The 13,526-nt window shown below is 44.7% G+C and overlaps 1 protein-coding gene and 1 pseudogene across 1 annotated transcript; both read left to right on the top strand.

Annotated features, from left to right (window-relative positions):
- Nucleotides 1-569: 569 nt before the first annotated feature.
- On the top strand, nucleotides 570-1,633 carry APCS (amyloid P component, serum). Its single transcript, XM_036922672.2, has 2 exons — nucleotides 570-771; nucleotides 884-1,633. The coding sequence occupies exons 1-2, from the start codon at nucleotides 708-710 to the stop codon at nucleotides 1,492-1,494; spliced, it is 675 nt and encodes a 224-aa protein (XP_036778567.1). The 5' UTR covers nucleotides 570-707; the 3' UTR covers nucleotides 1,495-1,633.
- Nucleotides 1,634-7,366: 5,733 nt separating this feature from the next.
- Nucleotides 7,367-13,065, top strand: LOC118930887 (olfactory receptor 16-like; annotated as a pseudogene).
- Nucleotides 13,066-13,526: the final 461 nt, after the last annotated feature.

Genomic DNA, 13,526 nt, shown 5'->3' with positions numbered 1-13,526 from the left:
CTGCAAGGAAGAGAAAGGGCTGGGTAACAATAGCTGAAAACGCTCAAGTTCAGGGAGATACAAAGTGCACACTCCACCTCTCTTTCACCTGAACACGGGCATGGACGTTTTATTCAATACTGAGTTTATCAAACGCAAAGGGACTTTGCAGGGTCTCCGGCAGAAAGCAGAACCCCAGAACGCCCTACAAACGGGCCTACTTCAGAGAACCACAAGAGGAAGAAAAAGCCTTGCACGCACAGCTCCCAAGAGGCCGGAGGCCGGAGCGCAGAGAGACCCTCCACGTGGCTCGGGACTCCCGGCAGACAGGGCCCCTGCAGAGTGGAGTGAGACCCTCCTGACGCAGCTGACTTGGCCTCTCCACCCACGCACAGAGCGCGGCTCCACTCCGCCCACTGCCCAGCCCAGGACTCTGGGTCATAAGGGTTGGAGCTCTGGCAGGTCCCCGCATCTAATAAGTAACTCCCATTGATTTCCCAGCCCAGGGCCCTGCCCTCCTGCCCCATCCGCAGCTCTGGTTCTTGGGCCTAGAAAATCACTCACACGGCACTGGTGCTCTCCATCCCCCACCCTCACCCACAGGCGCATATAAACCCCAGGTAGCCAAGGTCTAAGAGCATGAACCTCAGAAGCCGGGTGGACACCACTGTCTACCTGTACCCTCATCCTGGTCACCACTGCTGCTATAAGAGCCCCAGGCCAAGAACATGGACACGCTGCTGCTTTGGGTCTCTGTCCTTGCCAGTCTCCCGGAAGCCTTTGCTCAGACAGGTAGGGTGGTCAGGGGATGGTCAAGGACTGTGAGATGAGCAAAGAGGCTGAATGGGATATTTTTCCCTGCTTCTACAGTGAAGGTCATTATATTTCTTTCTCTGTCTCACAGACCTCACTGGGAAGGTGTTTGTGTTCCCTAGAGAATCTTCTACTGACCACGTAACCTTGACCACGCATCTGGAGAAACCTCTGCAGAACTTTACTTTGTGTTTTCAAGCCTATAGTGACCTTTCCCGTTCCTACAGCCTCTTCTCCTACAATGGCCAGGGCAAGGATAATGAGCTACTAATTTTTAAAGAAAATGTAGGAGTATATACTCTATACATCGGAAGAACAAAAGTCACTGCCAAAGCTGCAGAGGATTTCCCCTCCCCGGGGCACATCTGTATCAGCTGGGAGTCTTCCTCAGGCATTGCTGAATTTTGGGTCAATGGGAAGCCATTGGTGAGAAAAGGCCTGAGGCAGGGTTATTCTGTGGAAGCGCACCCCAAGATTGTCCTGGGGCAGGAGCAGGACTCCTACGGAGGAGGGTTTGACAGGAAGCAGTCCTTTGTGGGAGAGATTGGGGAGTTGTACATGTGGGACTCTGTGCTGTCTCGAAAAGAAATCCTGGACGTGTTTCATGGTTCCACTGTCCCCAAGCCCAATATCCTGGACTGGCGGGCTCTGCACTATGAGATAAAAGGATATGTCATCATCAAGCCTCTGGTGTGGGACTGAGGTCCTGATCAACACACGCACTTGAAAATGAAATGACCCACATCTGAGAGATGTGCTCAGGGCAACTGGATACTAGAACCTGCATGTGCAGCTCTTCCTTCTTTGAATTTTCTGCCTACATGTGTGCCTAATTAAAAAAAAAAATTGCATTATGCCACCTGCATTTGTTCAGTGCTTGTCATGGTGCCAAATATTTTTCTCATATTTACTTACTTGGAAACTGGATATTTCATTATCCAGAAAAATCAGGCTGCAAGGTATAGGAAGGGAAATCTTCAAGTAACTAAAAAGGTTTTTTTACATAAAAAAATGTATCACAAAGCCACAGCCCTCAGTGACTGGGGCAGTGACAACACTTACAAGCTACGAATGGTCACTTTGTTAACAATTCAAAATGTGTGTAGAATTGCCACAGAAATCCTTCTATGTAGTTTTCCAGCCATAAATCAATCAAAAAGAGGTCTGAGTTTTCACCAGGGAGACAACTATAATGTGGTAAGTAAGCAATAGTTGAGAACCTATTCACAAGTAATGAGACAGGGAAAAATCTAGATGAAGCAGGAATGGAAACTGAAAATGTATGAAAGACTAGAATTCATAAAGCAAAACATGCCTTTTTTCTCAAAAACTGCAGTGGTACCATAGAATGTTTGGTTTTTAATACTGTCCTGAAGTCATCAGGAACGGTGCTTATGTGAATTCCCAGTTTAAAATCCTTCTACACGGATCCCCACCCACCTCCCACAGGATGCAACGGGAACCCTCTGACGTGACATTGCCCCCCGTTCCTTGGTCCCTGCTCCTTTCAGGTTATGACTCAGCAGAGCAACTGGTGTCCTAATTAATAACACCACAAAATAATTGTCGGATTAATTATTTTCATTGTTATGGAAACTATGGCACATAGCAGCCGGCACACCCTCAGCATAATGAGGTGCCTTCTCAGAGAAGCAAGGACCCCAGAGAGAATCTGGCTGCGTAATGGGAAGTCAGGCTTTGCCCACCAATAATGGGGCATGAAGCCAAGGGAAATCGGGAAGATATCAGATCCTCCAGGAGAACTTCATAACCACAGTGATTACTTTAAATTCCCGTGTGCGTGCACCCAGGATCGACAAAGAGGCAGGTACTATATACAAAGAAGTGGGGCAGAACCTGGGAACACCAGAGTGGAACAACGGGGTCAGGGTGGAAAGGAGCAGGGAATTCAGGGAGATTTGCCAAGGTGCTTAAATGGCATTTCAGAGGCCTCACAGGAACATTTCAATCCCATCTCTGGTGAGATCGAAACCATTCACAACATCAAGCCAGTAAGGTAGGGGCTTAAGCAATATAGGAAATTGGTTTCCAATTGCCATCTCGTGACTCAAGGCTTGCTTTATGGTTTCTTAATGCTAGCTGCTTTTTCCACACACTTGCACTGTGAGGACCAGAAAGACCAGTATTTTCTTGTACAGAATGTATTTCCACCGAAAACATGTAAACACGTTGTTTGCCTTGACCAGTTTTGTCTAATAACCTCCCCCACCACCCCCAAAGAACCTAAAACAAGTTTTAGCAAATGAAGCCAGTGTATTCTCAAGTAGCATCGTCCACTCATTCAATTACTTACTGAGCAACAACTCTATGCCAGGTGCTAGATACTAAGTGAATCGTGGTGCTTGCTTTTTTGGAGTTCATATTCTAATAAGTCTGTGTCCTCTTACTACAGATTCTTTCTAATAACATCCAGCCTGTGTTATAGCACATGCCTCACATGTTTAGGCTTTCTTCTATCTCAGGTTGATATCCTAAGCACCCTCTCAACTCTACCTGAAGTAGAGGAATCATTTATTCTTGGTGATCATTTGCACATTTTTCCATGTCTCTTACAATTGAGTGTTTCTGTCTAGTTTCTTGCTTTGGGAAACTGCCTGCCTCTTGAGAGGGCTCTGATGGACAGAACCCAGTATGACTACTTGTCAGCTCTTTCTTCTAAGTGGCCCTACCTCATCCAAAGCAACACTCATGCATCCCTTGTCTCCATAAATTCTACAAATCCCAAATGAACTTAATGCAGACCACACTTTCCTGCTTCGACAATGGCTTTAGCTTTCTCAAGACTTCCAAGTCTCCCAATAAGCAAGGAGCATATTTCAAGCTTTCAGAGTGATACCATGGACTCCCACCGGCACTAGGTTTGAGGTGAAACAGAAAGACCAGCAATCATTCTCTCAAGGTACTGGGAATATGACCACCACTCTCCCAGCAGCAGCAAAGCCACAGATCTCTGCAAAGAAATTTTTGGAGAAGTTCTTTCCCGTCTCCACATTCTGTCTGCTTTACACACCTTATTGTGGCCAAGGCAACAAGAATTGGCTCAATCATCCCCTTTGTAAATTCTCAGTTTGAGTAGATCTGTGTCACACTCTATTACCTCACATCTATTATATCAATGGCTCACTCAAGACTGAAGAAAGAAGAGTTCCATTCTAACATCACCTAAAATAGAGATGGGATTTCTGTCTACTTGCTTTGGGCATTTTTTTCAAGCACAGTGGTCGTCATGACAAGGAAAACAGCAAAAGGGACAGAGGAAACCACTTGAGTCATTCAGAATCCATAAGGAAAATGGAAGGACCTAGAAGGCAAGATGACCCAGGAAACTGACTCAGTGCCAGAAACCCTGATACCTGCTGCTTTCCCCACACTTATTACAAAGGCGGGTGGAACCTAGGGAACAAGCAGTACACGGGATGTGCAAAGAGTGGTGAAAACCTGGAGTCACTTCTAATAAGAAAAGCCATTTCTGAGCCTCTATCTTGTACAAGTCAGAATCTGGTTCTTATTTGTGTGGCTACATGTTGGCTCCAGGGCTGGTTTTACCAGCAAAGTCTACAAAAGACTTCTCGATGGCAGGGCTTGCCATTTTCAGTGTTTTATATGGGAAACTGTGGTGAGGTTGGCGGTTAAAGCAAGAGGTCTCTTCAAGTTTGGTTTACGCCTTAGCTCAGACTCGAGCTGGAGTTAGGATGGAGATTTCCTCTTATCTTCACTAGAGAGCACCCATGTGTAGTCATATTTGGAGAGTAATGTAGACATATTTCAGATATTCATGGCACTTTCTGTTATTTGGAAAGAATATGTGTCCAAGAACACTTCAACAACACTCAAAGAACAAAAGGAAAAGTGAAACATGCCCTCAGTCACCTCTCATCCTTATCTTGACAGGATACAACAGCTGATTAACTGATACACTAAACTCTGTGTTCCAGAATTTTCCATTTAGGTTTTGTCTGGCTCTGGCTATTCTTCTGTGAGTCCCATACGGCAGACGCCTAGAGACACACCACACAGTGTGAGCAGTGGGAAAGGCCCGGGCATCATGTGACATACAACTACAGGATCCAGAAGCAAAATGAGTGTCACTGAGAAGCTGCACTGAGGTGCAGTCTACAAGGGGCAAGTCCATAACCCAGCTGTGTCTGGAGTGAAAAGGTAAAAGCAAATATACAGCATTTCATCTAGAGCTCTAGTGGCCACAGCAACTTCCCACTGCAGCCTCCTGGGGTTCTTGTTAGCATTCCATGTGACGACACATACGCAGCACCGACTCAGCACATGCTCTTGAGCAGTATAAATGCTCAGTGAGTGTTAACTAGGATGACGTAAAGGATTATAATGATTACCCAAAACTTTAAATCATCTGCCTTGATTTCCTGGTGTATTCCTACAAATAAAAATAAACACAACACAGAGAAGACAAGTAGTGGTTCTATAGCATCTTACTACGCTGATGGACAGTGACTGTAATGGGGTATGTGGGGGGGACTTGGTGATGGGGGGAGTCTAGTAAACATAATGTTCCTCATGTAATTGTAGATCAATGATACCAAAGTAAAATAAAATAAATACAAATAAATAAACACCCATGCTCCATTTTCAGTCCCTGATCCCCAGTCTAATCCTTACCTTATCAGACGCATCCATGTATGTCTCCTACCAAAAGAAACAAGCTCTTTCTATAGACACTGAGGGCCATCATGCTGGACTTTTATACAAGTGCATTTTCACTGATAGTAACCAAACAAGAACAATATACTAACAGATGCAAAAGAACAAAAGGTGGTGTCGTGTGACATCAACCCATCTTTATCTGAGATGATGTGAGGACTACAGTTTTCTATGGGAAAAATTTTTCCCTAGGAAAAAAGTAAGTACCAGGCCATGTGAGAGCAAAGCTTTCCAGTATTCTTTGCATGATCCATTTGTAATGAGATCTCCCAGGTCATTCCTAGATTCTGGTTCCATGCAGACCCACGGGATACACAGTTAAGTATCTTGGCAAATTAACAGAGGAGACAAGAGCTAGACAACAGAAATTCTCCTCCGAGCATCCCTTCCAAGTCAGTGAGAGAAGCAGCTCCTCTGACAGTGAACAGGACTAGAGTTGCTCAGTGTGAATGGGTCTCTGAGCAACAGGCAGAGTCCAATGAAACGTAAGCAACCTAATAATCAAGTAAGGCTGACCTGGAACCTAATAAGGCTGAGCTCTGAAAGACACCAAGATTCTGTTAATTCTTTTAGCAAAAACAAATTCGTTTTCTTAGCAGTGCAGTCATCTTCTGTAATTAAGTCACGATTGCCTGGTATACTCTAAAACCAGAGAAGAACACAGGCAGATTCCAGACCCAAGAAGGTGGCTGGACTCCTGAGTATGAGGAGGCTTCTGTCCCAGAGAAAAGTCATCATTCTCCTGTTGATTCGAATCGTTTTCTTAAGAAGTGAACTCTTCCATTCCTGGCTTTTTAAATCTATTTTGTTTAAAATGAATGGGTAAGAAAAGAAAGGACAGGAAAGAAAGTCTGGAAAATGACATTGTCATTTTTTTAACTGCACAATTCCTTTACATACAAAATACAGAGAGGCTTAGCTGACCTTGCGTATCTTAATTTTTTAAAGCACAGCTTCTGTTTCTAGACACAGATTTTGCCTATAAGGATTTAGATATTTTTAAGTACCCATGGTTTTTTATAATAATTTCTTCCCTTTCCAAATGGTGTTCCCTTTACATCCTGGAAGTATTTTTCCCCCTCTTATTTTTCTTTTCTCTAGTAGGAATACTGGCTTCATGACTAAAATGTTGATGCATGAGCTCATTTCATGCCCCTTATTCTCCCACAGGGTTTTTATGCTTCTGGAATGTATAAATCATTTTGATAGTTCCTTTCTATTCTTTACCATGCTTTTGAGATTATCTACTGGTGTGTCCCTTATATGGAAATACCCTTTCGGTTCAGCCACAGAGGGGCCCAGATTTGGTGGCGGAAGGGCTGCCCCTGCAGTGTCCATCTGTGGTCACCTCTCGCTAGGCAGAGACTCAAAAAGGCAGCCTGTAGGAAAAAGAGAGGTGACCACACGGTGCTCCAAAAAGCTGCCCTTAAGTTCACTGACACATGTTTTCACTGCTGAGAACTCGTCCCAGCCAATCTCCACTGGTGGAACCAATCCACCCATTCCACACGCTTCTCTGGCTCCCAGTGTGACCTCTTCTCCCTCCCTGAGGTTAACACTGACATCTGTTGCCACCTGATTTCTTCTGTGTAAGTGTAAGAAGACCAGGGGAACTAAGTGTGATTCACTCTCACATCCTGTACTTGCCCGTCACCTTCACTGCAGCCTCCCTTACCTCCGGGGATAGTCACAGCCCTGTATTTGTCATCTGAGCTATACATTCCTCTACAGTGACAATGCTGGACTGCTTCTGCACTTCAAGAAGAGACAGATTAAAGAATGAGATGGGTACGCACTTGTCCTTAACCTCTAAGGGATGCTGAAACATCCCTGGAACAAGATGAAGTAAAATGCATTATAATTCCTGACATGGACGGTAATGTGGTTGGGAAGAATACCTGGAAAGAACAGGGTAAGTGGAGGACACCTACTCTGGGAAATGGAGCTGGCCACAAAAGTGCACTTTATGCGAGGTGAACCCCAGTTAATGCAGGGCTGTTTGGTTTGGTTTGGCTAAAGGAACGTGGAGGTTTCTGACGAAGCAGAGTTCTTCCAACAGGAGAACCGATAGCTCCCCTTAGCGGCAGTACTTCGCCGTTTCCCTCACACATCACACACCTTCATACAAGAACTTGGAAAGGACACTGCTTTGAACATGTGCACTGTTCTGCGTTCCCATTATGTCTGAATCTGGCCTTCTTTTTGCATTTGTTCCCCCAAGTTTTAAGAATATCTTGTCTTAAGATAGTCGTCCATTGTCGGTTCAATCCAACTCAGATGTGTCCCACAGGTAACAAAGTTACTTCTATTCCCTGGACTTTCGTACCTGGCCCACCTTCCCTGGTCATCAGCCATCCCGTCTATAGATTCATAATCTATTATTCCTAGAAAAGTACATTCATTTTTACGTGAAACATACTTTCAAGAACTATGTGGCTGATGTGGGGTGCAAACAGCACTTTTTAGATCCTAATTTAAATATATCAGGATTTTTTTTCTTCCTCCTGAGTCAATTCAGCTCAGTATCTTCTTCTTCTTCCCTACTTCAAATATGCCTACAGTTTTCCCAGGCCAGTACGCCCTTAACCATTTTGGCCTCTCATTCCAACAGGCTCATCAAGAAAGGGAAGCGGCAGACACCATCCGGAATTCTCTTCAGTGATCTATTATCAAAGTTCTTTATTTACTCTCTGTAACCAGGCTCTCCAGCCCAAGACTCTACTGAAATTGTGGCCAATACATCATCAATGACCTCGTTCCCACTCAATCGAATAACTGTTGTCAGTTGTCATCCTTCTTGACCTTTCCAAACTCTGAGTCATATTTTAAATCTCAAATTGAAGATATTTTAAAGTGAGGGTCATAGCCTCCCTACAAACACAGCAGTGTAAAAAGTCAAAGACTATAATCTCACCCTCCCCAAATAATGGTTAACCCATGGGATCACATATATATTCTCGCAGGCTTTTTCTTGCATCTTTATATGCCTTCACACCCATGTGCACACACGCAGTTTGACAGTGCGCCATGTTACTGTACTTCAAGTAGCTTTGGTTGGTATGTGATGTACTCACACCTGCCCGTGACCACTCTGCAGATGCACACCGTCCGCCAGAACTTCCAGCAAGGAAGGAAAGGTTTGGCATCTCTACTGTGCAATCGAGTAGCCACTCCTCACGTGTTGCTCTTTGGCACTTGAAGTGTGGCTAGTGGGACTGATGAACTGAATTTCTACTTTAAGTTTAATTAATACAAATCTAAATAGCTACAGCCCTGTAGCTCTGCCTCAACCTTTCTAAAAAGCTGCGTAGAGTTGCACAGTCACACTCTTCTAACCTTTACCTACCCAACTGGCATCTCAGTGGTCTTTTAAAGTAAACTATTTATTAGAGGCATACTCATTTGTAAACACTTGCCTATGATGGAGTACTTTCCAGAACATTTTCTAGGCTGTGTTTCCTAGGTTCCTAGTGGGAGCTTCCTAGATATGCCAAAATCCTCCAGCCTGCTGCTATCATCATCTTCTTTAAGTAAATTGGCTCAAACTACTACTTGATACATAGTGGCTGTCCTAGAATCCTTCATCACGTTTCTAGGGAAGACTGTGCATGATCGTAAAGGGGAAGGTAGGACCAGAGAGGCCCCTGTATTTCTCCCAGGCATCACCAGCAGGTTTTTCTTCCCCGCTCTGGACTTCACCTCTTGCAAGCGGTGCCCTTTTCCTGAGCTGTGCCATCACCTCATTCTTTCCACTTTCCAAATCCCACAAACTGAAGATTGTACAGATGGCAGCGTGAAATGAAGGTCTGAGGCCCCTGAGAGAGTTCACATCACAATACAGTTTAGCAAACTGTTTAAAATCAAACACTACCCTTCTGTATTCTGAGAATTCCCTCTGCCAAAAATTAACTGGTTACTTATTTTACTCACAGGTCAGCCTTCCGCTGGGTTGTTGGTCCTCCTCTCTTTTCCAACAACTTCCCCTTTTCTCCTTCGTCTTCACACCCTCAAAGCCTCAAGTCCCAGCTAGAACTTTGGCAACAAAGCAATTACACCAATGGTTTGTGAGAACATCCAGGCTGACCCCAGACCTCCTCTTCCTGCCTAGTTACTAAACTGCTCCCGAAGATCAACTTTCCCCGAGGTTAATGCTGCTCCCTGTGCACTGTCACCAGTTTCTACTAAGTGATTCCACCAGCGATTGTTAACAACGTCTAATACTCTCACTCTCGTGTTCTTGTTCCAGCTGCTCATACATTCCTGGAAGAGAAACAGGCAAAGCTGGAACAGCTTGGGCTTGGGACCCCTCTGCCTTGTACATTATTAAAAGAAAATGCCTTTCATCCATGCCCTACAAAAATAACGCTTATGATGCTGCCTTGAAAAGATACGTGTGTGGTCTCACGTGTTGGTGACTCCTGGGCCAGAGCTTAAGGGAAGATGAAGGAAAGAGCAAAAACTGGAAAGGGGGCAGGGGATGAGGTAGCCAAATGACCTATGCCAGCACCCTCCTGACTTTAGAGCAAAGAAACTGGCTGTGTGTGTCCTAATCCCCTTCCTCTAGCCCTGCTAGAGTCCCTGTCAGGATGGGAAGTGCACCAGGCTGAGTCCCTGCATTGCTTTCAGATGCTGATACTGAAGAATGCAGAGAAAGAGCCTTGGAGAGGTGACAGTTTGTTTTCTTAGGTCTTTCAAGATGCCATGAATACCAGACCACCCTCTGTGTTTTTCTCACCCTGCACATATTACCCCTGGCTGGCAATGCCATCATAGAGACCATCATCCACATCAACTGGCACCTTCACACACCCATGTTCTTCTTCCTGAGATGCTGGCTAGTTCAGAGACTGTGTACACACTGTCATTACTGCACAGATGCTCTCCAGATGCAGCCTAGAACCAGTCTACCTCCTTAGGCTGTGCCACCCAGATGTTCTTTGCTCCCTTAGCCATCAACAACTGCTTTATGCTGGCAGTGATGGGGTCCGACCACTCTGTGGCCATCTACAACCCTGAGATACAGGCATCATGAACAAGAGGCTATGTGTCCAGCCAATGTGTGCAGCCTTTGGCATTGGCCTGGCCATGGCAACTGTCCAGGGAGCACCCACATTTACCTTGCTCTTGGTCACAGCCTGGCTGGTTCTTTCTTCTGGGACATGCTCCCTATCATGAAACTCTCCTGTATTAAAACCACTATCAATGAGGTAGTCAGTTTATTGGTGATCCTGGTCCCCGTAAGCCTGGTCTTCATTGGCTACATCCATCTCACAGTGGTCATTGTCCACTACAGCTATGCCTCCACTGCCCACCTCAAACCCAGGTCAGAAAATTCTGAAGAACAAGCCCTGCTCCTCTCAGTGACCTACATCATCATCACTCACCTGCTGAGCTCTGTTATTTACAGTGTGAGGAACAAGGTCAAGGATGCCCTGTGCAGAGCTGTGGGCAGAACCATTTCTTAACACACTGACCCTTTATAAAGAGACATCTCTCCTTGAGCAACACATGTGCTCATTGCATCCAACGTCCTCCCAAGTCTGTCCTGCATGGTCTGTTCTGTAATGGGATATGCACATCTTGCTTCAGTACGTTTATTACAAAATCTTGTTTCCATGTATTTCAGTTTTGTCCAGGCATTTTCACCTGGGCATTTGAGAGGTCAGGCAAGATGGGCATGATTTTTAAGAAAGCATACCCAAATTTCCAGGATGGGGCAGGGAACTTTGTAAAAGCATATTACATGTGGTTACTTTATGTTTAAAAATAAAAAAGTAATCTCTTACTATCATAATACAATCTACAGAACCTTCCTAGCAAGATAAAAAAAAAAGAAGTCAATAGTGTAGAAGAAAATTATATCAGCATCTTTGGGAAAGGAGATATGCGCATTAAAAAAGAAGAGGTTAAGAAAGCTGGGATCTTGAGCAGCTTTTAGTTCTTGAAAATTCAGCCTTTATTATCTGATTTATACTAAAGCCTCTGCTTGCACTCAGTATGGTCTTTGGAGCTGGTCAGGGCTGTAAACTGCACAAGTCTCGCATCTCTAATCTGACCATGCTAGTCCAGTTCTCTCTCGCTGCTGGGTCTCTCCATGGAGTCAGCTTCTCTCTAATCATTATGAAGAAAAGTGAGTTGGCCAAAAAGAGCAGTGCCCTGTGTGGCACGAGAACCATTGCAAGTATTCACTCGTATGCACACGGCACTTCGTGGATAAAACCATAAGAAAAAAGAGTGCAAAATAAACAGTGCCAGCAGTCAGGAATTCAGAGATTTGCTTAATTGCTCAATTCACCAAAAAAGCCTAAAAAGAAAAAATTTTCTAGTCTTACTAGACCTCCTTTAAGGAAACCATGCTGTCCCCTGAGCCTCCCAGGAGCTTTTCTGGTTTCATGCCTGTTCGTACCTTCTATGCTGTTACCTTGGCTGATGGCAGGGAGGGATAAAGACTTTTATCATGTGCCTCTTTCCACTAAAATATTTTGCGTTAAGAGTGATTCTCTGTTCATCCCTAATGTCATTTGTCTTTTTATTGAAGGGGGTGATTTCCTTCTCCCTCTGAGAAGGGGTAGGTAATATCCAAGGTAAGTGGATATAAGTCAGGGTAAGACCTTATTCATCTAGAGGAAGGTCAAGCTTTACAGACTTCTGAGATTCTGAGTGAGAAGAATGTAATTCTTTCAAGTTTCTGTCCTGTGTCTGCAATTTCTGCATCACAGAAGCAAGGTTTCCTACAGAAGCTTTTGAGAGGTCAAGAACCGGATCTGAGAGTCCTGGGCATGCTGTGCAGTCTTCCCTGACGGTGCTCTCAGGATCAGCCCACATAGATCCACACCCGCAACGCCTAAAGATGGGCCCCCAGGGGGGCAGGGGCATGCCTTCCTCCAGAATGAGAGTGTCTCTCCTGACAGCACGAAGGGACCCCTCCCACCGAGACTACCAGTTGTCCCAACTTGTTTCCCATCCTCTTCAATTCCTTCTGGACTAGCAACTCCCCCAATGTCCACAGACCTGCACTTTTGTGTGTGAAAAGGCTGTGGGTCATGTTCTGAGCAGGGAATTGGGGTCATGATGGGAAGGCAGGAAGTGAACCAACCTGCTCTAATCTTCTCCTGCTGCAGTGGCTACCTCTCCCTGCATGTCGCTCCCTTTCTACGTCTCCCCACAGCCCTTCTCTCGTCAGTCAGGGACTAAAGGAAAAGGCTTCTCCGGTATTCTTTCTCAGTCTAAATGCCTACAACAGAAGATACACATAGTCCACTTGTGCAATCAGAAGTTAAATGTCAGAGCTGGGCCCAAACAGAGCTGCCAGAAAAGATGAGTCACAAACCTTGAGAGAGAAACATTTCCTTCTATAGACCTGCTGCCTATAATGACTCAACTACCTGTCCAATTTTTTAAAATATGTATGCTTCTAATTTTTTTAAATAAGCTGCTGTATTATATGGTACAAAGAGGAAACAGGACCTGGAATCAGAAGTCCTGGGTTCAGGTCCTCACTCTTGAGTAAGGACCCATCGGCACCTTTTATGAATTCATGTTTTTAATTCTGCCTCACTGGCCATTAAAAATATTTAATCCCCTTACCTGTTGATTCTGTGCAGACTGTTATTAGTTACAAATGCTACCTTCCATAGTCTTTAGCAGCATCATTTACTTCACTGCCACCCAGGCAATTAGTTGCTCTTTTATTATATGTTCCTAAAGATCTCTGCATGCATTTTATTAGGATAGCATTTTCCTCTGTGCTTTCATTGCTTGGTTAAAGTCTTGTTTCTATCACTGGGTTACAAGCATACTGGGATCAGGAACAGATTTTCTCATTGTTAACATCCCATCTTGGAACAGTACTTGGTAGAATGGGTGATCAATGAACCCTATTTAATAGCTGAGTACCTACTATGTACACAGCATGGTACTTGGATTTCCTGGCATGTTTTCATCAGCAAGACACACCTGCTGCTCTTCTGTCCTGTGTCCTTTGCAGCTGGTCCTCATCTAAAACCCAACAAAGAACAATAAGCAGGGCCACAGTAGCA

The sequence above is a fragment of the Manis pentadactyla genome, chromosome 19, assembly GCF_030020395.1.
Source record: "Manis pentadactyla isolate mManPen7 chromosome 19, mManPen7.hap1, whole genome shotgun sequence".
Lineage (NCBI taxonomy): Eukaryota > Metazoa > Chordata > Mammalia > Pholidota > Manidae > Manis > Manis pentadactyla.
This window is presented reverse-complemented; position numbering and strand designations above follow the sequence as displayed.